Source organism: Lipotes vexillifer, unplaced genomic scaffold (assembly GCF_000442215.2).
Source record: "Lipotes vexillifer unplaced genomic scaffold, Lipotes_vexillifer_v1.1 scaffold376, whole genome shotgun sequence".
Lineage (NCBI taxonomy): Eukaryota > Metazoa > Chordata > Mammalia > Artiodactyla > Lipotidae > Lipotes > Lipotes vexillifer.
Window position 1 is genome coordinate 1,882,920 of NW_006785037.1, and position 26,318 is coordinate 1,909,237.

The window sequence follows — 26,318 nt, forward strand, 5'->3', positions numbered from 1 at the left end:
TTGTTTAATTATAGTTATCATGCCAGATATCTTAAAGGTTATTTTACCAATACAGTTTCATTTAACATAATCCATATGGAATCAATAGCCCAGTTTCCTAAAGTGAATGCTTGGAAAATCTTACATTCATATGTTAAGAGTACACATCCTTTCCTCATTAGTTGGAAAGTACAGGGATTTTGGCACAGGTTCTGTGTGGAAGCATTGTGCAGCTTTTATATGGATTTTGTTTTTAGCCTTTGATGACACTGTTTAGAATAGGAAGTATCTAATAAGTAAAGCATTTTGTCTCAAGTGCTGCCAGTGTGTTTAATATATGCCTGGAGGTCTGAAACATTATCTTCTTCGCTGCAGTAATATGCATTTAATTCTCTGAAAGCAGAAGGTCGAACTTTTAAAAGGGACGCAAAGTACATTTTCAAACAGAATAATTCAAAACATATGGAAGAGGGGACCAGAGTAATGTACAGTTGGTTTTTATGGTTTAATCATGATCATGTTAATGCACACCAGTAGCTAATTAAAGAAAACTTTTATTGTTCATTTTAAATGAGTTAGGTAAAGAGTGGGAGAGCTGATGTAATAGCACTGCTCAGAGATACATGTTTCTGCTGCATTCACTAACAGCAAGCAGATATTGCTATTTTTGACAACTTAAATTATTAGTCCCCTTGGACAATAATAAAGGAAAAGTTATTTTCAGAGTTACTACACTGTGAACTTTTCTTTTTCCACAAAGGAATAGTAAATTGATGCCCAAGTTTAGGGCTTAGCACACATAATTAGCTATAAAACCTTCTTGATAGGCCAGATACTCTTCAATATAATAGATAAATCTTCAGTGGACTGGTGACAAGCCAATGGATTTTTAAATATGTCTCAGAATCACCAGATTATTTATTTCAGTTCTACAAATAGTGCAGAAACTTAGAAAACTGGAGGAAGTCTTGACTTTTAACCGATTTTTAAGAATTTAGTCATCTAATACTGGGAAAGTTGTACTTCCCCCCCACCCTCGCCAATAAGAGAGTCTTTCATCTCTGGGTCATTGGTTCAAATTCCATTCTGCTCAGTAGTGAGTAGAATTAGTTACCATCTGACTTCTGTTCAGTAACCCATGTGACCCAAGCTGATAGCTGCCGTCCTGCCCCTGCTGGTAATTTATATCGCAAGATCATGCTCCTTGACATTCACTAGAGTCTAATGTGACAATCTCAACAGGTAATAGGGCTGGACACTGCATTTCTTTATCTTTACCTACAGGTGGTTTGTTTTGTCTATTAACACTGATGGGGAACACTTTAAAGAAAGAGAGGCTAGATTTTTAAATACGAATTTGTAAATCAGAAAAAGACAATGTAATGCTCTGTGCATAGAAGGTATAGTCTCATATAGTTAATTGTGGTTGCCTTTCCTGATTGAGAGAATAAAGATAGTTGAGTTCCTAATTTGAGTTTCTTGTGCAACTCAACCTAAAGGATTTTTTTAGTTATGCTGTACACAGATATTTGGTTTGTAATGCTTCAAAATGTGGGCAGTAAATCCTAGATTACTTATGTACTTGATTTTATTATCTTTTCACATATTATTTGAGAATTCCTAGCTGGTAGTGGATTTGGAGGTATATTTGAAATTTTTATAATAGATAACTAAAACCTTTCCAATTAAATTGTCCTTTTGGTAATTGCCTTATTTTTATTTTACTGAATTTTAAAATTAAATACATTCATTTGCTTGGCCAGCACACAGTTATTGAGCTTTACTATGTGACAGGCAATGTGGTGTGTGCTACGAGTACTGATGGCATTCTCTCCTACCCGTAGTCTGACCTTGGGATTAATCTCTTTAAGCCTCAGTTTCCTCAGGTGTAAAATGGGGATAACAGTATCCCCTTTAAAGGGTTGTAACACTTAGTAAAGAAAATGTATGTAATGTGCTAACAATGTTTGGCAAATAATAAGCATACTCAGTGTTATCTTATTTTTATCTTCAATTGCTCACAGTCTCTGAGACAGACCAGTGTTTGAAAAGTGCTATAATAACATTAGTTTGTTATAAAAGCATAGAAGCTGAAAAGACTAGCACCATCTGGAAAGGTTGAGAAAGTCTTCACAAAGAAGATGACTTCTTTTTTTAACTTACCCTTTATTGAGTGCCTACTATGTGTGGTCAATACATTAACACATTTAATGATGCATCAACTTTGTGGGTTGAGTATTAATGTCCCCAGTGTGAGGATGAGCATCTAGCAGAGACAGAGGATTTCTTCAAGTGTGATCAGCGCAAAACGTGGAGGATGCAGATAAGGAAAGAGCTCATGAATATGTCTCGACAGACCTTAAAGAGTACAGTATACACATATATTTACATATTAACAATTATGTATTTCTAGTCTGAAGAGCAATTTTTTCATTTAATATTGTATCAGAAACTAACATCTCATCAAACATTTGTGGATTCTCTCTTCAGTGTGCTAGGCACTGCACTATTCCTTGGTGATAGAAGCAAAATGATATGGCCCAATCCCTCCAGCAGTCCTTCACCTGGTAAAAGAGACAAACACACAACAGCTGCCCGTTATCAGGCATTTACTATATGCCAGGCAGTGTGCTGACCTCTTTAGGTACATTAGCTCATTGAATCCTCGTACTAACCCTTTGAGGTCGGATTTATTATCCCCATTTTACAGATGAGATTATGTAGCCTTAGAGTGGATTGTAATTTGTCCAGTAATGTACAATTAGCAGGTGTCACACTTGACCCTACTTCTCTGTGACTCCAAAGCCTTTAGATTGTTCTAATACTATCTGATACTGCCACCACAGAACATTTTAGTAGAAAATAATAAATTCTAAAATAGACGTCTGAGTTAACTTTTAGGATCACCAAGCAGGAAAAGAGTTGAAAGCAAAACTCTCAGACAGGTGTCATTGTTCTGAGTCTTCATGGATAGCTAAATGTTTGCCAGCTACAGCGAGCTCAGAAGGGGGCTCCAGGAAGGGAAACAGCATGGTATACCTAGAATGGTTTAAAAGAACGTGGTGTCTTCAGAGAACGGGGATTAGCTGTTTTTGTTTCAAATACCTGAGGCTGGATTTTTCTAACAACAATGTGCCTTCCTCGACAACTTTAAAATAAATTAACGAAAACAATTATTTGAAAAATTTTAATGACTATAACATCATTGTCTTGAATTATTTAACTGTCCTTTAACATTTTCACAAGCAACTTATAATAATTTGTAGCATGTGGAAAAATGATACTATATTTACCAAATTAAGGAATGGCCTAAAAAATGAGAAGCAATACCCAGTACTTTGGGAATATTTTTCCACTGCTGATCGTAATATAGTTTAGTGCACCCTTCATGGAAAGGTGCTGGCAAATATTTGACAACCTTAAACTTCTTCATACCATTTACCTGGTAATCCCACTTCTAGGATCCTCTTAAGAAAATTTTATTAGATGTTTGTCATAGATGTTTGTTGGCCAAAGTTGAATACCTGAAACTCCAATTATATGGGAATAGTTGAACAAATTATTCCTAACGCTAAATGAAATATTATGCAGCTTTTTAAAATGGCATTTATGAAGAGTATATTAGCATGTAAAAAAATTGGGTTGCAGGGACTTCCCTTGTGGCCCAGTGGTTAAGAATCCGCCTGCAAATGCAGGGGACACAGGTTTGATCCCTGGCCCAGGAAGATCCCACATGCCGCGGAGCAGCTAAGCCCGTGTGCCACAACTACTGAGCCTGCGCTCTAGAGCCCATGAGCCACAACTACTGAGCCCGTGTGCTTGGAGTCCGTGTTCTGCAGCAAGAGAAACCACCGCAATGAGAAATCCATGCACCGCAACGAAGAGTAGCCCCTGCTCGTCCCAACTAGAGAAAGCCCACATGCAGCAACGAAGACCCAACACAGAGGAAAAAAAAAAAAAAGGGTTTCAAATTTGTCTCTACAGTATTATTATAACCATAAAGGGGTGGGGGTGGGGGGGAAACCTATGCACAGGTAGGAAAAAAGACAAAAGGAAATACACTGAAAGATTGCCATTGGCTATGTTTGGTAATAAAATGGGGGCCGGGAGGATTTTGTTTTTCTCTCAGACATTCCATGATTTCTTTAATGAATCTGAATGACTTCAGTGAAAAAGCAAGTGAAATATCTAGGTCTCAAACAGTGTATCACAAACTAATGGTTGGGAGACTAAAAAAGGGAACCAAAGAATCAGACAGGAGGTCTTGCTGTTGTGCTGCCAAAGTAGTCATAACTGCTGCTACCACCAAGTTGTTCTTTGTTCTCTATGTAGGAAATTGATGGAAAATTTTGAGAAATCATGGTTACATTCATTGCACAAAGGGAAAATCCACCTTCAAGGGTTTTAATTACTTACATTTTGCTTGATCACTTACACTTACCCTTGTTTCAAGTCCTGTTGTAGTAAAGGAAAATAAACGTTTTGAATGGCACACATTTAGTTTTCTTTGTCCTTCATAATTTAGGACTACTGACTTTTCCCTCTTTTACTATCCAAAATCCTATAAATCAGTTTTATAATGACAGGGTAAACAATATAAACTATTCCTGCCTAAAATATAATTTCAACCAATAGTAATCATGATTTGGAAACAGTTTATTATACTACTTGGAAGATCACAGTAAAGAATACTAACTAATGTAACTCTTTAAAAGGCAAAGAAAATAAAGTCTGACACCAAAAGGTACATTTTATTTAATTTTTTTTTTTTCTTTTGGCTTGTGGGGACCTTAGTTCCCCAACCAGGGATTGAATCCGCGCCCTCTGCAGTGAAAGCACAGAGCCCTAACCACTGGACCGCCAGGGAATTCCTCTGAAAAATATATTTTAATGATAGAAACGCACATTTGATGTTTATCCTAAATATTGTCTTGGCATTTTAATATGAATAATTTTTTGAAAGAGCGCCTAGTTTCTTTTTATGATTACTCTCAGTTATACTAGACCCATTTTTAACATGCTTCTATAACATTTATATAGTAACACTTGGAATAGAACTAGTTTAAAATATTTTATTATTTTTCCTTACAGATCTCTAAGCAAGAACAGAAAAAAATGGATACATATGATGGAACCATGGCTGATACCTCATCTCGGTACAGTGGTGCTCAGGATAGTGGAATTGGCAGTGACAGTGTTAAAATCAGAATCGTACAAATAGAGCAGCACAGTGGTACCAGTCAGCATCGCATTGCCCGTCCCTCACGCCAGTCATCAATTGTAAAAAATCTAAATTTTATTCCTTTTGACATATTCATTACTGCAAGTAGAATCTCACTAATGACCTATTCCTGTATGGCCTTGCCCAAATCAAAATCGCAAGAACAAAAGGATAATGAAAAAACAGGCAAGAGTTCATTAAATCTCCCAGAAGTTGATTCAGACGTCGCTAAGCCCAGCCAGGCGTGTATTTCCATGGTTACAGCAGAAGATCTCTTAAGCAGCAACATATCTTTTCCTTCAGGGAAAAAAATAGGGGTCATCTCTCTGGAAAGTCTGCATGCATCCACAAGGTCATCTGCTAGACAAGCGCTTGGCATAACTATCGTTCGGCAACCTGGACGAAGAGGAACTGGTGACCTGCAGCTAGAACCTTTTTTGTACTTTATTGTGTCCCAGCCTTCTTTGCTTCTGAGTTGTCACCACAGAAAGCAGCGAGTGGAAATATCCATTTTTGATGCTGTGCTTAAAGGGGTGGCCTCTGATTACAAATGTACAGGTAAGAGCCTTCAAATTTACTTGGGTGCTAATCACTACTACTACATACTAAGTTTTAGTCCCAAACTTTGAATATTGATCAAGCAGAAGACAGCTGGCAGACCAGACAAGACTTCTTTTCTCTACAGAATATGTAAATATGTAAAGTTCATGTCCCACAGCTGAATCATGTTTAAGTAAATGTTTGAAATGTAACAGGGTTTTTAAGCCTTAGTGTTCTTACTGTGCCTCTGAATTTTTTTTCAGGAACTGAATGAAACAGGGACTCTTTCTGGGCTATTGAAATGCTTAACAATCTCCAGTGATTAGGAAGCAAAGTGTTTTTTTCATGTTAATAGCCCATAGGTATGCTTTCCATGTCAATGCAGCTGTTCAGGTAGAAAAAGAAAAACCTTAGAAAATGAAGTTTATTGTTTTGGTATTCTTTTGCCCTAATCATCTTGCTGTAACAGCATAATATTAAGTGTATTTGAGAAGGTTTATTAGTAAAGTAAGATGACCTAAATAAAGATTTTATACATCTGAGCTTCCCTGGTGGCGCACAGGTTAAGAATCCGCCTGCCAGTGCAGGGGACACGGGTTCGAGCCCTGGTCCGGGAAGATCCCACATGCCGCAGAGCACCTAAGCCCGTGCGCCACAACTACTGAGCCTGCGCTCTAGAGCCCGTGAGCCACAACTACTGGAGCCCACGCGCCTAGGGCCTGTGGTCTGTGACAAGAGAAGCCGCCTCAATGAAAGCCCGCACACAGCAACAAAGACCCAACGCAGCCATAAATAAATAAATAAATAAATTTAAAATGCTACTTCCTTTTAAAAAAAAAAAGATTCTATACATCTACAACAAGCGCATTTATTAGTGGTGTTGGCCAGCTGGCGCTTCTTGCCCCGTTCAAACCTTCCTTATAACCTGAGAGTGTCATATATTATAATAATTATATTGAACTTCTGAAGCTTGTTGCCTGTTGAGACTAGGAAAGTGATCAGGGGTTCAGATTTAAGATGTATGGGCTGTTAAGTAACAAGAGCTAATGAAAACAGGGCCAAAGAAGATACAGATACCTTTTCCCTGAGTTAATGTAGAATTAGAGATTTGGTGGGAAAGACTCCCAGAGAGGGTAGCTGGATCGTCTTAAGATCCAGTATTGGAAGAGGGCCCTAGCAAGCTTGGGTATAATTCAGGCATTTTATTGTTCTCAGGTGGTCCCATGTAGCAGATGGACGCCAGCAGTGAGGTATCTGGAGAATTTGTCCAATCTGGAAGTCAGGCTGGTTCATTCTTGGCATTAAGGAGAATCATTTTACACGGCAGGCTCCTGGAGAGTAGATAGCAGGTGTGAGGGTCAGGATTCAGCCCAAGGAAGTAGGTTCAAAGGAGCCCTTGGCTCTTGCAGAGGTATAGTTCAAGTCCTCTACTTTAGAAGGTGGTAACTGGACAGTTGCTAAGGAGGAAAATCGTAGCATTACCTCCTAGGCTGCCTGCTGGCCCTCTCTCCATTGGTGTGCTGGTGCTGGCTCATACTGGCTCAAAAGAGCTAATTGTTAAATTTTTAGGAACTTTGAAAGACAGTTAAACCACTGGTAGTTTAAATCGCCATAATGAGAATATTTACACCACAGATACTGGCAAATGCTGTCAATCAAATGCTGTCAACTCTGAGAGCCAGATGTTAAACATTTACCAGCCACCACTGCCTCCCTTCTTCAAACATGTTCTCATTTACTGAGTGCCTCTAATATAATGGGTACTTCAGGTCACTGGAGATGGGAGAAGTGCTGAAGTGGTTGATGTTGTATGATTCAGTGACTCATGCCTGTAGACCTGATACCTGTTTGGGTGTCTGCTTAGCATTGGCAAAAAGTAGGTGTAGGATTGGGAGAATAAAAGTTAATTCCAAGCCCCTCCTTAAGTGCTTTCTGCTGCAGTTGCTTTATGGGTGGGTGGCTTTAGCAGCTTCTACTAAAAGATACTAAGTTCAGCAAAGTTATCAGGGCTCATAGCAAAGGTGTACGTTTGAATTATAACTGGTTCCTAGGTTGAAATAATAAAGTATTTTTTGTTTAAAAAAACATCCTTGTACATAGACCAATGTGGAACCCAATTTCAGTAGATGAAGTTTAGGATGAAGGTTATGGGCCAGATTGAGTATAGGGGATTTACCTGTGGGAGGAAAAAGTCTTAAATACCTCCTAAGGAGCATCCTTTGCATAATATTCTTGTGGATGCCTTTCCTTACACAAAAAGCATCTTCTTGGACATTTATACTATGCTAATAGAGTCATCAGTATAAGTTAGCATGTTTCTTAAAAATGAATTTAGTGATTTGGAGAAATTTGTCTGAAAACAAGTAGTTAAAATACAATGGCTAAAAAACAAAAAGTACAACTAGCAATTATTGAGTGTTCAGTCTGTGCCAGGCATTGTACTAACTGCTTTAAATGCATTATCTCACATAATCCCCCTTAATCCTGTGGGAAATATGTTCCCATCTTACATAAAAAGATACTAAAGTTTGGAGAAGTAACTTGTCCAAGATTACAGACTTAGCAATAAACAGAGCTAAAATACAAAACCAAGATTTTTTGGACCTCTGAGTCTCTCAACCTGTATGGCTCCATGGAGTGGAGAGAAAGATGTGAATTGCAGTTGTCAGTCAACCTCCATTGTCCCTCTCCAGACCATGCAAACGGTTCCCTTTCTTTGTTTTAACTGGTGACTTTTCATATATGTGTCCATGATGTGACTACACAGTACAGCCTCTCTTGGTAAATGACAAACCTGAGTTGAAATTCTAACTCTGTCACTTAGGAGACGTGTACCTATCCATGTCATAGGGCGATTATGAAATTGAAAAGAGATAATTAATGAAAGTACTTGGCATTGAGTCTAGTAAGTAGTAGGCCCTCATAAATGTTTGCTGCTACTGCTTTAGTTATTAATATCAATATATAGTAGAAAGATTACTAAATTAGGAAGCAGAAAGCCTGGGATTTAATTGTTCCTGTTAATTAGCAGAGTGATCTTAGCCCGGCAGTTCACTTCTTTGGGTTTCTCTTTTCCTTATGTGTAAAATGTGATGATTATAAAAGATACCAACAAGGCTCATTCCAGATCTAAAGTTTTATCATTCTCTAATTTGGAATTCGTCTCCCCATACTTACCTTTCTAAAAATATTTAAACTAGCTTTGGCCTCAGGAAGTTGACATCTGTAAGCCACTACCCTATCAGATTACAATTTATTTTGACTTGTTTTAAAGATGCAAGTTTTCTTTTGATATTCTAGTGGAACACTAATTAGTTTATTCAGTACTTAACTACATAAATTTTATTAAATATTCATGAAGTTAGTTTTCAAAAACTGATTTGAGGAATTTCTATTTTAAATTGGTCCACTTGAATGAACTATCAAAGTTCCATTACCAATTTAGTCGTCCAGAAACGCTTCATGTAGCACTTTTAATCCTGAAGAAAGCAGTGTTCCATGTCCAGGATTCTTTTGAAGCTTTGAAATAGTAACCATGTGGGTAAGAAAAAAGAGAAAAATATGAATAACTGTAACACTAACATTCATGGGGAAGAGAAGGAGTAAGGTGGAAGTGGCCAGTTGCATTTCTGGATTCTGAAGTGAAGGGACTATTGGCAATGTCTTAATTGGAGGGACAAAAAGGGGTATCACTAGGCAGCTAACTTTCTAAGAAACATCGAGGAAAGGTTAAAGGCATCACAAGTTAAAAATGAAAGAAGAAACATGTTATGTGTTTCTGTAGTGTTCATACTTTCTCTCTTGATTCTAAAATTAATCCTTTTTTGTAAGGTAACTCAAGTGGCAGCCAACCAATAGCAGTTTTAGCATATACGTGCAGTTCAGTGATCACCCAATTTCAGCATTTCAGATGTGCCAGAGGTTGTTTTGGAGATAATGGATTTTCTTTTTTAAGAGGACAGAAACATTTGATTGTAAAAAAGCTTTTAGCACAACAGCGTGTAATTGTTTACTGTTTTATGTGAAAGTCAAACTATTATTATATATGCTAATGTTACTTTGTATGGAAATCATATGGAACAAAAAGTAAACCAAGAATTTTATGTCACTCCTTCAAAACACTTACCATGTTCAGAAGATAATTTTCAAAAAAATCATAATTCTTACATAAATACAAAATGAACATGTCAAAGATTTTACTTAACTCATTAATTAATGAGGGAACCAATAAGAATGTTACAAAAGAATTCATACACAGGAGACCTCTAAGGCTGTGGTCATCTCAGAGGTTTTGATTCTCTGATTCATTAAGATCATAAAAATGGTAAGAGCCATTTGATCACTGACTTCATTCATTGTTTAAGCATGGCTCTGGGTAATTCTAAAAAGATGGAAGTACTTTTCACATTAAATTATGAAGATGTGATTTTTATTTGACATATTCAAGAGATTGCAGTGAAGACCCTGAAAGCAAATACTAAAAATCCTTTGAGCATTGTTGGAATATAGTGTTATAGCTCAAGGTAACTATTTTAAATTAATCAGCATGGTTTTTAAAATCACACCCCCCTCTTTTAGACAATCAACTTGACATTATTTTAGTATGAACTTATGATCCCTATTGTGCCTTCATTTCTACACTCAGGCAATCTTTGGGAATAGTCATTCATTTTTTCTATTTGAACACTGGCTATTTGTCAGACATATTCAAGATGCTGAGGAACCAGGAATAAGACCCAGTTTCAGCCTTCAGGCATCTCTCATCATTTAGTAATTATACTTATTATAGTTAATGATGAACGTTTAACAGGATATGGAGCTTCATGACATGGAGAGCTTGTGAAACGCTTGAAGTTAAATAAGAGTTAAGTAAGAACTGTAAGTTCTACTTCCGGAGAAACAATTTAGAAAAGCTTAGTATCATTTGTATGGGATGGTTTCAGGAAAACTGCTAGGATTTTGAGGAATGAAATAGGACTACTCTTCATTTTCTTTTTTATTTTTTATTTTTTTAGTAGTAATAGATTTTTCCCTAGCTGCAATTCAGAATAATTTTTAGTATTCTGTTTATCTATTTGCTTTGGCTGTGTGTCTTTGTAATGTATTTTAGTGGTTGCTCTGACGTTTCCAATATATATGCTTAATCTTTCACAGTCAGTCTAGTTAGTGGTAATATTTTAACACTCCAAGAAAATGTAAAAGCCTTACAATCATAAAGGTCTCTTTATCCTTCCCCACTTATGTTATAATTATCATATATATTACATCTACACATACTGAAAATCCTACCAGATAAGATTTTGACCTTTGTTTCAATAATCTTACATATTTTAAAGAACTAAAGAGGAAAAAACTAGTATGTTTTGTATTTCTCCCAGGAATTTACGGTGTCCAGAGCTCCTCCTTCATTCCTAAAGTTCCGGGTTTTCCTCTGGTATATTTTCCTTCAGCATTAAGAAGTTCTTTAGCATTTCTTTTAGAGCAGGCCTGTAGCAACAAATTCTCTTAGTTTTCCATTATCTGGGAGTATTATTTTCTCTGTCTCTCACTCCTGAGCGATATTTTTGCTGGATATAGAATTCTAGGTTGACATTTCTTTCAGCAGTTCGGTGATATTGTTCCACTCTCTTCTATCCTCTGTGGTTTGTGATGAGAAATTCATGGTAATTCCAATCCTTGTTTCCATATACGTAGTGTGTTGTTTTCCTCTAGTTGCTTTCAAGATTTTTTTCTTTATCTTTGGTTTCCTGAGATTTATTATATGATGTGTCTGGCTTGATTTCTTTAAATTTATCCTCTTGGAGGTTCTCCGAGTTTCTTGACTCTGTAAATATTTTTTTAACTAAATTTAGGAACTTTTTGGCTATTCTTTCTTTAGATATTTTTCTGTACCAATCTTCCTACTCTCCTTTTGGGACTCCAAAGTTAAGCTTTTTTACATTGCTCTTCAGATCCCCGAGACTCCATTCACTGTTCTTTCTTTGTTCCTCTCTGTTCTTCATATTGGATAATTTCTATTGGACTTTTCTGTTTTAATATTTCCATTTGGTTATTTTTTTTGTAGTTTCTATTTCTCTTCTGAGAACTTCTATATTTCCATTTATTTCAAGCATGTTTACCTTTACCTCATGAAACACAGTTGTAATTCTTCCATAATATCTTAAATGCTTGTGTCACTGCCACCACAGCACAGCCACTGCATTGCACAGCTTTACACACACACACACACACACACACACATACACACACACACACACACACACACACACATACACAGAGCCCACACTTGGGGCAAAACTAGGAGAGAAAAAAGAAAAATAAAAAGCAGCTGTTTTCCCCAACAGTATTGAAAACAGGGGTCTTATCTTCCAGACAGGGTTTCTGTTGGACTTTCGCTGTTCCTGCTATCACTGTGCACCACAATTTAGGACTCACTCTCAAGTCAAAGTTATAAGGAAAAAGAGGAAAACCGAAACAAAACAAAATAGAAAATTCACCACTATTGGGTCATATCTGCAAGTTTAACTCCCCTCCCCAGTCTGCATTGCTCTTGTTTACTTTTGAGAGTCGTCAGGTATTTGTGTTTTGTCTTTTTTCTTGAGTTTTTAATTTAAGCAGCATGGGAGATGGGCTGTACTGAGCTTATTTCAATTTTGGCTGGCACCAGAAATCCTGCAATTTTAAGATAATAGAAATATTTTCTGGTCCATTAGTGGAGGCATGGTTTTCTGAGAAACTTAATACAGGATTTCCTCCAAAAGTGATACTTTAATATCTTTACATCTATAAGCACAGATCAGTTAAATATATTGTAATGAATAATTACTGCTCCCAGGGAGTTGTCAGTATTAACTTGATTCTGCCCATGTCACCATTAAGCAAAGAACATACCCAAATACTCAAAGGGTGGTAATAGTGTTCTCTCAATGTGTTCCTTAGGGATATTCTTTCATATATTATAAAATCAAGTTAGAAGAGGAAATGCTGTGAAACTCATTGTTCCTCAGGTCAATCTGCCTTCTCAGCACATGTGACTATATAGACATATGTGTGTATCTTATAAGACCATTTATACACATATATATTAAAAAACCTAATTCTACATGGGATGCTACCCAGAATAAAATGGAATCTTTATGTATACCTATATCTACATCTATTTTAGAAACCTGAAGTGAAATAAGAATGATGAGAATTGCTTATGATTTTGAAAGTGTCATTAATATAGTCCCCAATCTGCATAATTTAGAGATCTTAAATTATACCAGCTATACTTGAAAGTGTTTCATGTTACTCTCCATAATTTAAAAAAATGGCAAATTATTTGAAGTATAAATTATCCACTTCAGTTTCTTTTATGACTATTAATACTAATAACCTATAAATGATTTTCCATCTAGTCCAAGTAGATAGTATATCTGTGAGTTAACAGGTTTCTTTTTAAAATATTAAAATAATGGCCTTTTTCCATGCCCTTCTAACTTGGAGCAACCTCTAACAGAAATGAGATCTTCTGCCAGCACCTTTACATGTAGCAGCTGTATTATTGGCAATTCTCATTTAAATAAAGATGTATGTAGTTGTTTTAACATAATCGTATTAGTTGTGTTTATAAATATTTAAAAATTGGTATTTGTTTTGTTTAAGGTAATGGAGTCCAGATTTGAAATTGCCTCATATCTTGACTATGCAGCCCAAGGCAGCCTCAAAAAGTCATTTTTCTTCTTGTTTGTTTGGGGCTTTTTGTTTGTTTTTGAAGAAATGACTGTGCCATCTGGTCAATTGTGAAGGAGTTTTGAACCATTCTGAGGGATTTCACTACCCCCACCCACTGCTCCCTCAGTACACAGTCATCTTATTACTCGTTAATGGGTGCTAGGGACTAACAAACTAATTTGAAAACAATTGCTTCTGCCCTCTTGCAACCTTTTTATCTTACTGTAATTTTTCAAACATCAACTAAACTAAAATACAGAAATTACGGTTGATTAGAACTTATCTTTCTAAAAAAGCAGGTTATGACACAACTTCTGTGTAGGTTAGAAACACCCATGTCATGATACCTCTAGTATGGGACACTTCCTTCATTTTCTAGTTTTATAAATGTTACAGATACGGCTTCAGGTTCAATTAAGAGGCAAACATGGAATAGAGTTCATTTAGAGGTCAAGATTTAGAGTTAGTCGTGAGTTCTTATTCATGCTCTGCTACATACAGCTGTGTGACCTTGGACAAGTTATTTAACCTCTCTAAGCCTTAGTTCCTTATCTTTAATATGGGGATATACTGGTAGCAACCTCCTGGGATTGCTGCGAGGATTAAACGATGTATATGAAGCTCTTAGCTAAGTGTGCAGCATAGAGCTCAATGAATTCTTAATGTTATGGTGGTTGTTGCTTTTTTCATCATTGTTAATATGTTTAGGCTGAGTTTAAAATAGGGGTTGTAATCGGCCAAAAAAAAAAAATTCATGTCATTTCAGTGCCATTATAGATATTGTGTAGTTTGCAAATTTTCAGTTATAATAATTGGCTTCTTTACTCTTTCATGAATAGGTCTACAGAAAATGTGCTGAAGACGTTTAAGTAAACCAACAGTTAGAAAATCATAAACTGGCTTCTAACACCTCATAAATCATATCTTGATTTCATTTAGTTCTTGTGACTTTAAGAGAAGGATTGAATTACATGTCTCTTTAGAATTAACAGTTTTGCTAATGTCCCTGGAAAGGCTTAGAATTAACCTGTGACTTTAATGTCATAATGATCACAACTTGAACATTTATCTGAAAATTTAGCTGCTAGGAACGTTTCTTGCTGGCCAGTAGTAATGTGAAAAGAAATGATTGCTTTGACAGGACTCAGGGAGTAAGTAGGTCTTTTAAATGGGAGGCACTCTAGTACATCACTCAGGGAGAGTTGTGGTGAGAAAGTTAAATAAGAATGACCCAGCCAGTGGGGGGGATTTATGTATGGGGAAGGGTTTGGGAGTGGAAATCAGAAATTTCTACTTTTAGTCGTGGCTCTAATGCCAAGGCTCTTTCATGCAAATAACTAAATTTCTTAGTGTTTATCTCTAAAATAGGTACAGGCATACCTCAGAGATATTGTGAGTTCCGTTCTAGAACCACCACAATAAAGCAAATATTGCTGTAAAACAAATCACAAGAATTTTTTGGTTCCCCAGTGCATATAAAAGTTATGTTCACACTATAGTGTAGTCTGTTAAGTATGCAACAGCGTTATATCTAAAACACAATGTACATGCCTTACTTGAAAAATACTTTATTGCAAAAAATGCTAGCCATCATCTGAGCCTTTGGCAAGTTCTAATCTTTTTGCTGGTGTGGGGTCTTGCCTCTGTGTTGATCAGGATAGTGATTGTTAAAGATTTGGGTGGCTGTTGCAGTGTCTTTACATAAGGTAGCGATGAAGTTTGCCATGTTGATTGGCTCTTCCTTTCATGATTTCTCTGTAGCACGCAATGCTGCTTGATAGCATTTTACCCACAGTAGATCTTCTTTCAAAATTGGAGTCAATCCTCTCAAACCCTGCTGCTGCCTTATCAACTAAGTTTGTGTAATATTCTAAGCCCCTTGTTGTCATTTCAACAGTCTCCATGGCATCTTCACCAGGAGTAGATTCCATCTCAAGAAACCACTTTTTTGCTCATCCATAAGAAGAAACTCCCCATCCGTTAAAGTTTTATCATGAGATTGCAGCAATTTAGTCACATCTTCAGGCTCCACTTCTAATTCCAGTTCTCTTGCTATTGCCACCACATCTGCAGTTACTGCCTCCACTGAAGTCTTGAACCCCTCAGAGTCATCCATGAGGACTGGAAGCAACTTCTTCCCAACTCCTGTTAATGTTGATATTTTGGCCTCTTCCCATGAGTCACAAATGTTCTTAATGGCATCTAGAATGGTGTATCCTTTCCAGAAGGTTTTAATTTACTTTGCCCAGATCTATCAGAGGAATCACTATCTATGGCAGTTATAGCCTTACAAAATGTGTTTCTTAAATAATAAAACTTGAAAGTTGAAATTACTCCTTGATCCATGGTCTACAGAATGGATGTTGTGTTAGCAGGCATGAAAACAACATTGATCTCATTGTACATCTCCATCAGAACTCCTGGGTAACCAGGTGCATTGTCAGTGAGAAGTAATGTTTTGAAAGGAATCTTTTTTTCTAAGCAATAGGTCTCAACAGTGGGCTTAAAATATTCAGGAAACCATGTTGTAAACAGATGTGCTGTCATCCAGGCTTTGTTCCATTTATAGAGCACAGGCAGAGTAGATTTAGTGTAATTCTCAAGGGCCCTAGGATTTTCAGAGTGGTAAATGAGCATTGGCTTCAACTTCAAGTCACCAGCTGCATTGGCCCCTGATAAGAGAATCAGCCTGTCCTTTGAAGCTTTGAAGTCAGGCATTGACTTCTCCTCTTTAGCTATGAAAGTCCTAGATGGCATTTTCTTCCAATATAAGGCTGTTTCATCTGCATTGAAAATCTGTTGTTTAGTGTAGCCACCTTCATTACTTATTTTAGCTAGATCTTATGGATGACTTACTACAGCTTCTACATTAGCACTTGTTGCTTCACCTTGTTATGTTACAGAGATGGTCTCTTTCCTTAAACCTCATGATCCAACCTCTGCTAGCTTCAAACTTTTCTTCTGCAGTTTCCTCACCTCTTTCAGCCTTTATATATAACTGAAGAGAATTAGGGCCTTGCTCTGGATTTGGCTTTGGCTTAAGGAAGTGTTGTGGCTGGTTTGATCATCTATCCAGACCACTAAAACTTTCTCCATATCAGCAGTAAGGCTGTTTCACTTTCTTATCATTTATTTGTTCACTGAAGTAGCACTTTCAGTTTCCTTCAAGAACTTTTCCTTTGCACTTACAACTTGGCTAACTGATGCAAGAGGCCTAGCTTTCGGCCTGTCTGGGCTTTTAATGTGCCTTCCTCGCTAAGTTTAATCATCTCTAGCTTTTGATTTAAAGTGAGAGATGTGCAATACTTCCTTTCGCTTGAATACTCAGAGACCACTGTAGGGTTATTAACTGGCCTAATTTCAATATTGTTGTATCTCAGGGAATAGGGGGGCCTGAGGAGAGGGAGAGAGACAGGGGAATGGCCAGTCAGTGGAGCAGTCAGAGCACATACAACACTTATGGATTAAGTTCATTATCTTATATGGGCATGGTTTGTGGTGCCCTCAAACAATTATGATAGTAACATCCAAGATCACCGATCACCATAACAAATATAATAATAAAAAAATTTGAAATATTGGGAACTTACCAAAATGTGATGACACAAAGTGAGCAAATGCTTTTGGGAAAATCGCACCAATCAACTTGCTCAACACAGAGTTGCCACAAACCTTCAATCTGTAAAAGATTCAATATTTGCAAAGCACAATAAAGCAAAGTGCAATAAAACAAGGTATACCTTTATAATAATATCTGGTCTTTGTAGTTTAATGGTTTAGTCTGAGCTCCAAATGAGATAATATTTATGAAATACCTTGGAACTATGAAATACTCAGCTATAAGTTGGGACTTCAATAGTTATTAACAGTAGAAGGGAGAGTTTAATAGACTTTCCTTTCTGGACACGATAAAAAGATTAGTGTCCTGGCCCTTTTTAACACCGATTTTAGTCATCAACATTTACTCAAAGTGAAGGAAAAATGGCAGGAATCATTTATAGCCACTGGATTGGCTTTCAATGTTACAGAACCCAGACTTAGAGCAGAGGCTTACAGCTGGGATTAAGTTGATCATCCTTGAATTTATTTGACTACATTTTTTTGACTGGACAGCATCCTTTCCTTGTTCTGAATTTTATCAGAGGTCATATAAAATATCTGAAACCCACATTAGAATTTAACATGAAAGTAACAAAATAGGAAAGAGATCAGGAACAACACAGAACAGCCTAGAAAATAGAAGGAATTCATTGAAATGATATTTCACATATTATCTGCTGATTTGCATCATTAAGTAGAAAGAATGCACTTTCTTCTAGCAAGATATGGAAGGTTGGGTTCTAAAAATAAGAACCAATGGACACTGATGATTACACATGCCAGCAGCCATTTTAATCTTTTCCTCTTTCTCTTCCTGTGGGCTCCAGGCTTGGGATTTCAAACCAGGAAATCTGCTCTTCCCCTTCCTGTAACATCTTATGAGGTGAAAAAACACTTAAGGAGTTAGTCAAACGCCTAGATATTGACAAGGAGACGGTGGCACTGACCTTGGCATCCATAGCAATTTAGAACTGGTTTCTCGGTTGATTTTGCTGTTATAACATTGCATTGTTACTGTGTTTTATGGATCTAGCTTCCCCCATGATTTAATTTTCAGGTATTGTAGAGGCTTCACGGACTGCATTTTTTTTTTTTAACTTTATTTATATATTTTTGGCACATTGGGTCTTCATTGCTGTGCACGGGGCTACTCTTCATTGCGGTGTGCAGGCTTCTCATTGCGGTGGCTTCTGTTGCAGAGCACAGGCTCTAGGTGCACGGGCTCAGTAGTTGTGGTGCAAGGGCTTAGTTGCTCCACGGCATGTGGGATCTTCCTGGACCAGGGATCAAACCTGTGTCCCCTGCATTCGCAGGTGGATTCCTTAACCACTGCACCACCAGGGAAGTCCCTCATGGACAACATTTGCTTCTGTGGCTACATTAGAAATAATAATAATAATAGATAGCCATTGAACTAAGGATCATAAAATAAATACAGAAAAACATAAGAAACTCAGCAAACCTGTAGCTTTGCCTTTTACATGTCCAGTGGTTGGAAGGTGACTATTCTGAAAGTAACCACTCATTGCAGGGAGTTATTCTTCCAACCATTTTTGAGCATTCCAAAACCAAGTACAACCATGGCTTCTGAAAGAGGCCCTTGGGAGCTGTAACCATATCATTTTCATAGATAGAGGCAAATTGATCTAGTACAATAGACCTTCCCAAAATGCTTTCCTTTAAATTTTATTCAATTTCTGTTAAGAAAAACCTTTGTGTATTCTTGGCTGGTTATAAACAGATTCAGCTAAAGAATCATCGAGGAACGTCTTGTCAATGAAATCAGAGAGCGGAAGGGAAAGTAGGGAATCTCCAAGCCTTTGCCTATTACCCAAATCCCTCTTTAGGTATTTTCTCCCTCCCTACTCTGGCTAGTTATGAACTCTTCTTGATCTTCCTTAAAAAAGAAAGCCCTGTGAAATTGAAATCCTGATGGACTCACCATGTTTACTTATAAACTATTTTAAAGTGTCATTTCAATCTCTTCTTTGTATGAAGGTTGATATACTCAGATACCTTTGTAAAAGGAGTCTCTAACTTCTAGTTTAAAAAATGGAAAGGAGTCACCTTTGGCTTGCAGATTATTTATATCCTTGACTCATATGTAGGCCAAGTATTTTTAAAGGATGAGAAAGAAGGTGAGAATATAATTCTGATAATTATCAGAACCAAAATGCAGAGAAGTTGTCAGGTGTATAATTTCTCCTTAGCCAAAAGTGTTTGATAGGGAAGTAAAATAGTTTGACTAGTATTTCAAACCTCAATAATTATTATTTTAAAAGTTAAATATAAAGAAGTTTACTGGCTTCTAAGATCAAAATTGAGTGTAATTTCCACTAATAAACAAAGCTTTTTATTTTTTACCTTTTATATTATATTCCTCTGATTTTAGATAAGTGATAAAGATTTTTCAAAATTAAAAACAAAAAAGTAAGAAGAATAGACACTTGAAAGATATACAACACACATACTCCTATTTTGTTTAGAGTTTGTGCTTAAGAAACAAAATAGTAACTGTTTATTGAACTCCTACCATGATATGTCCCATACAAACCACTTAGGTATATTATCTAATATAATATTCTCAACATCCCCACAATTTAGTTTATTATCCCCATTTTGGAAACAAACTGGGACACAAGGAAGTTAAAATTAAACTTACCCAGCTTAAGGAGTCAGGATTTATACCCAGATTTGTGTACCTCATGTTCTTTCATTACCTTACATTTTTTCCTGTGTTATAAAGTGATATAAACTCATCTATAGAACAAAATGTTAGAAAGCTCCATGAAAGTAAGTCTTTGTTCAGTAAGTCCTGGGCCAGTGATAAACTATTTCACAAACCTCTTGCATGTGACAGTATCTTATCACCTGTCAGTTGTCCCTCAAGAGTTCATCAAAAGTCACTTAAATTCTCTTTCATAAACATGACAGCTCTGGATACCTCAGGCCAAAGAGAAGCAATCTCCCTAAGCAGCCATAGATGCCACTTTGGTTCTGTGGCAGCCTGGGATTGGCCTGGGCTCATTACCTATGACAGACTTCAGTATGCTTGTGACTGATAATAACAGGTCATTGAAAACTATTTTAAAAGTGGATAAAATATATAGTCTGTTTTTCTTTTAAAAAACTAAACAGTAGATCCTTCCAAACTTTCTGGAATTGGTAAAATGGAAACAAGTAAATCTCGAGAAAGGAAACTCAGTGCTGGAGGAGGGGGGGAGAAAGAAAACTCAGTGCAATATGTCATCAAAGCCAAAAGTTGCTGAAATTAAGTCTACAGTAATAGTTTAGGGAACACATTAATTTTAATTATATATCATCAGTAATGCTAATATTAGCATCCGTAGGATTGAAAAAGCATGATATAATTTCAAAAGTTGTTGATAGGGGCTTCCCTGGTGGCACAGTGGTTGAGAGTCTGCCTGCCGATGCAGAGGACACGGGTTCGTGCACCGGTCGGGAGGATCCCACATGCTGTGGAGCGGCAGGGCCCCTGAGCCATGGCCGCTGAGCCTGTGCGTCTGGAGCCTGTGCTCCGCAACGGGAGAGGCCCGCATACAGCAAAAATAATAATAATAATATAATAATAATAATAATAAAAAAAAAAAAAAAAAAAAAAAAGTTGTTCATAATATCAAGAAAGATTTTGTTAGCCAGGATTGCAAGCAGAAACAAGATTACATTAATACAGCAAGAAGCTAATACCAGGAATAAGATGACAAATTACTTGCTTACTGAAGAAAACATGCTTAAAGTGAGGTACACCAAAACCCAATTAATCAAAAGTTTATTTTTCAGGATTTGTCCCCCAAATTTCAATTAATAATATTTTTTAACATCTCTATTGGAGTATAATTGCTTTACAATGGTGTGTTAGTTTCTGCTTCACAACAAAATGAATCAGTTATATATATACATATGTTCCCATATCTCTTCCCGCTTGCATCTCCCTCCCTCCCACCCTCCCTATCCCACCCCTCCAGGCGGTCACAAAGCACCGAGCTGATCTCCCTGTGCTATGCGGCTGCTTCCCACTACATTGCTACCTTACATTTGGTAGTGTATATATGTCCATGCCTCTCTCTCGCTTTGTCATAGTTTACCCTTCCCCCTCCCCATATCCTCAAGTCCATTCTCTAGTAAGTGTGTCTTTATTCCTGTTTTACCCCGAGGTTCTTCATGACATTTTTTTTTTCTTAAATTCCATATATATGTGTTAGCATACGGTATTTGTCTCTCTCTTTCTGACTTACTTCACTCTGTATGACAGACTCTAGGTCTATCCACCTCATTACAAATAGCTGAATTTCATTTATTTTTATGGCTGAGTAATATTCCATTGTGTATATGTGCCACATCTTCTTTATCCATTCATCCAATGATGGACACGTAGGGTGTTTCCATCTCCGGGCTATTGTAAATAGAGCTGTAATGAACAGTTTGGTACATGACTCATTTTGAATTATGGTTCTCTCAGGGTGTATGCCCAGTACTGGGATTGCTGGGTCATATGGTAGTTCTATTTGTAGTTTTTTAAGGAACCTCCATACTGTTCTCCACAGTGGCTGTATCAATTTACATTCCCACCAACAGTGTAAGAGGGTTCCATTTTCTCCACACCCTCTCCAGCATTTATTGTTTCTAGATTTTTTGATGATGGCCATTCTGACTGGTGTGAGATGATATCTCATTGTAGTTTTAATTTGCATTTCTCTAATGATTAGTGATGTTGAGCATTCTTTCATGTGTTTGTTGGCAGTCTGTATATCTTCTTTGGAAAAATGTCTATTTAGGTCTTCTGCCTATTTTTGGATTGGGTTGTTTGTTTTTTTCTTATTGAGCTGCTTATAAATTTTGGAGATTAATCCTTTGTCAGTTGCTTCATTCGCAAATATTTTCTCCCATTCTGAGGGTTGTCTTTTGGTCTTGTTTATGGTTTCCTTTGCTGTGCAAAAGCTTTGAAGTTTCATTAGGTCCCATTTGTTTATTTTTGTTTTTATTTCCATTTCTCTAGGAGGTGGGTCAAAAAGGATCTTGCTGTGATTTATGTCATAGAGTGTTCTGCCTATGTTTTCCTCTAAGAGTTTGATAGTTTCTGGCCTTACATTTAGGTCTTTAATCCATTTTGAGCTTATTTTTGTGTATGGTGTTAGGGAGTGATCTAATCTCATACTTTTACATGTACCTGTCCAGTTTTCCCAGCACCACTTATTGAAGAGGCTGTCCTTTCTCCACTGTACATTCCTGCCTCCTTTATCAAAGATAAGGTGACCATATGTGCGTGGGTTTATCTCTGGGCTTTCTATCCTGTTCCATTGATCTATCTTTCTGTTTTTGTGCCAGTACCATACTGTCTTGATTACTGTAGCTTTGTAGTATAGTCTGAAGTCAGGAAGCCTGATTCCTCCAGCTCCGTTTTTCATTCTCAAGATTGCTTTGGCTCCTCGGGGTCTTTTGTGTTTCCATACAACTTGTGAAATTTTTTCTTCCAGTTCTGTGAAAAATGCCAGTGGTAGTTTGATAGGGATTGCATTGAATCTGTAGATTGCTTTGGGTAGTAGATTCATTTTCACAGTGTTGACTCTTCCAATCCAAGAACATGGTATATCTCTCCATCTGTTTGTATCACCTTTAATTTCTTTCATCAGTGTCTGATAATTTTCTGCATACAGGTCTTTTGTCTCCTTAGGTCGGTTTATTCCTAGATATTTTATTCTTTTTGTTGCAATGGTAAGTTGGAGTGTTTTCGTGATTTCACTTTCAGATTTTTCATCCTTAGTGTATAGGAATGCAAGAGATTTCTGTGCATTAATTTTGTATCCTGCTACTTTACCAAATTCATTGATTAGCTCTAGTAGTTTTCTGGTAGCATCTTTAGGATTCTCTATGGATAGTATCATGTCATCTGCAAACAGTGACAGCTTTACTTCTTCTTTTCCAATTTGGATTCCTTTTATTTCCTTTTCTTCTCTGATTGCTGTGGCTAAAACTTCCAAAACTGTGTTGAATAAGAGTGGTGAGAGTGGGCAACCTTGTCTTGTTCCTGATCTTAGTGGAAATGCTTTCAGTTTTTCACCATTGAGGACAATGTTGGCTGTGGGTTTGTCATATATGACCTTTATTATGTTGAGGAAAGTTCCCTCTATGCCTACTTTCTGCAGGGCTTTTATCATAAATGGGTGTTGAATTTTGTCAAAAGCTTTGCATCTATTGAGATGATCATATGGTTTTTCTCCTTCAATTTGTTAATATGGCATATCACGCTGATTGATTGGCCTATATTGAAGAATCCTTGCATTCCTGGAATAAACCCCACTTGATCATGGTGTATGATCCTTTTAATGTGCTGTTGGATTCAGTTTGCTAGTATTTTGTTGAGGATTTTTGCATCTGTGTTCTTCAGTGATATTGGCCTGTAGTTTTCTTTCTTTCTGACATCCTTGTCTAGTTTTGGTATCAGGATGATGGTGGCCTTGTAGAATGAGTTGGGGAGTGTTCCTCCCTCTGCTATATTTTGGAAGAGTTTGCTGCATGAAATATCTTTTTCCATCCCCTTACTTTCATTCTGTGTGTGTGTCTAGGTCTGAAGTGGGTCTCTTGTAGACAGCAAATATATGCGTCTTGTTTTTGTGTCCATTCTGCCAATCTGTGTCTTTTGGTGGGAGCATTTAGTCCATTTACATTTAAGGTAATTATCGATATGTATGTTCCTATTCCCATTTTTTTAATTGTTTTGGGTTTTTTATTGTAGGTCTTTTCCTTCTCTTGTGTTTCTTGCCTAGAGAAGTTCCTTTAGCAGTTGTTGTAGAGCTGGTTTGGTGGTGCTGAACTCTCTCAGCTTTTGCTTGTCTGTAAAGGTTTTAATTTCTCCATCAAATCTGAATGAGATCCTTGCTCATTTTGTTGATTTGAGTTTCTCCCTTTTTTGCTTGATGAGTCTGGCTAATGGTTTATCAATTTTGTTTATCTTCTCAAAGTTCAGTATGTCCTGCCACTCCCTTCTGGCTAGCAGAGTTTCTCCTGAAAGATCAGCTGTTAAGCTTATGGGGATTCCTTTGTATGTTATTTGTTGTTTTTCCATTGCGGCTTTTAATATGTTTTCTTTGTGTTTAATTTTTGACAGTTAGATTAATATGTGTCTTGGCGTATTTCTCCTTGGATTTATCCTGTATGGGAATCTCTGTGCTTCCTTGTTTCCTTCATTTCTTTTTCATTTATTTCTGATCTGATTTTTATGGTATCTTTCCTTCTGCTAACTTTGGGGTTTTTTTCTTCTTCTTTCTCTAATTGCTATAGGTGCAAGGTTAGGTTGTTTATTCGAGATGTTTCCTGTTTCTTAAGGTATTGTATTGCTATAAACTTCCCTCTTAGAACTGCGTTTGCTGCATCCGATAGATTTTGGGTCGTCATGTCTCCATTGTCATTTGTTTCTAGGTATCTTTTGATTTCCTCTTTGATTTCTTCAGTGATCACTTCGTTATTAAGTAGTGTATTGTTTAGCCTCCATGTGTTTGTATTTTTTACAGACCTTTTCCTGTAATTGATATCTAGTCTCATAGCGTTGTGGTCGGAAAAGATACTTGATACAATTTCAATGTTCTTAAATTTACCAAGGCTGGATTTGTGACCCAAGATATGATCTATCCTGGAGAGTGTTCCAGGAGCACTAGAGAAAAATGTGTAATCTGTTGTTTTTGGATGGAATGTCCTATAAACATCAATTAAGTCCATCTTGTTTAATGTATCATTTAAAGCTTCTGTTTCCTTATTTAGTTTCATTTTGGATGATCTGTCCATTGGTGAAAGTGGGGTGTTAAAGTACCCTAGTATGAATGTGTTACTGTCGATTTCCCCTTTTATGGCTGTTAGTATTTGCCTTATGTATTTGGACTAGTGCTGTGTTCTGGTGGATGAGGCTGGATCTTGTCTTTCTGGTGGGCAGGTCCACGTCTGGTGGTGTGTTTTGGGTTGTCTGTTGACTTATGGTTTTGAGCAGCCTCTCTGCTAATGGGTGGGGTTGTGTTCCTGTCTTGCTAGTTGTTTGGCATAGGATGTCCAGCACTGTAGCTTGCTGGTCATTGAGTGAAGCTCGGTGCTCGTGTTGAGATGGAGACCTCTGGGAGATTTTCGCCGTTTGATATTACGTGGAGCTGGGAGGTCTCTTGTGGACTAGTGTCCTGAAGTTGGCTCTCCCACCTCAGAGGCACAGCACTCACTCCTGGCTGCAGCACCAAGAACCTTTCATCCACACGGCTCAGAAGAAAAGGGAAAAATAGTAGAAAGAAAGAATTAGTAGAAGTAGAAAGAAAGAAAGGAAAGGAGGGAGGGAGGGAGGGAGGGAGGGAGGAAGGAGGGAAGGAAGGAAAAAAAGAAAGATGATAAAGTAAAATAAAATAAAGTAAGATAAATTATAATAAAGTTATTAAAATAAAAAAATAATTATTAAGAGGAAAAAAAAAACAAAAAAACGGATGGATAGAACCCTGGAACAAATGGTGGAAGCAAAGCTATAGAGACAAAATCTCACACAGCAGCATACACATATACACTCACAAAAAGAGGAAAAAATCATAAATCTTGCTCTCAAAGTCCAAAGTCTATTCATGTATTCCACAGCTGCAAGGTACATCAAGTTGACTGTGGAGCTTTAATCCGCTGCTTCTGAGGCTGCTGCGAGAGATTTCCCTTTCTCTTCTTTGTTCTCACAGCTCCCAGGGTCTCAGCTTTGGATTTGGCGCCACCTGTGCGTGTAGGTCGCTGGAGGGCGTCTGTTCTTTGCTCAGACAGGACGGGGTTAAAGGAGCCGCTGATTCGGAGGCTCTGGCTCACACAGGCTGGGGGTAGGGAGGGGCACGGAGTGCGGGGCGGGCCTGCGGCGGCAGAGGCCAGCGTGACGTTGCACCAGCCTGAGGCGCGCCGTGCGTTCTCCCGGGGAAGTTGTCCCTGGATCCCAGGACCCTGGCAGTGGCGGGCTGCACAGGCTCCCCGGAAGGGGGGTGTGGATAGTGACCTGTGCTCGCACACAGGCTTCTTGGTGGCGGCAGCAGCAGCCTTAGCGTCTCATGTCTGTCTCTGGGGTCCGCGCTTTTAGCCGCGGCTCGTGCCCGTCTCTGGAGCTCCTTTAAGCATCGTTCTTAATCCCCTCTCATTGCGCACCAGGATATAAAGAGGGAAGAAAAAGTCTCTTGCCTCTTCGGCAGGTCCAGACATTTCCCCGGACTCCCTCCCGGCCAGCCGTGGCGCACTAACCCCCTGCAGG

General features: G+C 37.7%; 1 protein-coding gene across 2 annotated transcripts in view; it reads left to right on the forward strand.

The window, feature by feature from the left end:
• Positions 1–26,318, forward strand: part of VPS13B (vacuolar protein sorting 13 homolog B) — an 804,491-nt gene that overhangs the window by 553,491 nt on the left and 224,682 nt on the right. For both annotated transcript variants that reach the window (XM_007457167.1, XM_007457166.1), the window contains exon 34: positions 5,071–5,758. In XM_007457167.1, coding sequence (XP_007457229.1) covers positions 5,071–5,758 — 688 coding nt within the window. The remainder of the gene's footprint in view (positions 1–5,070; positions 5,759–26,318) is intronic.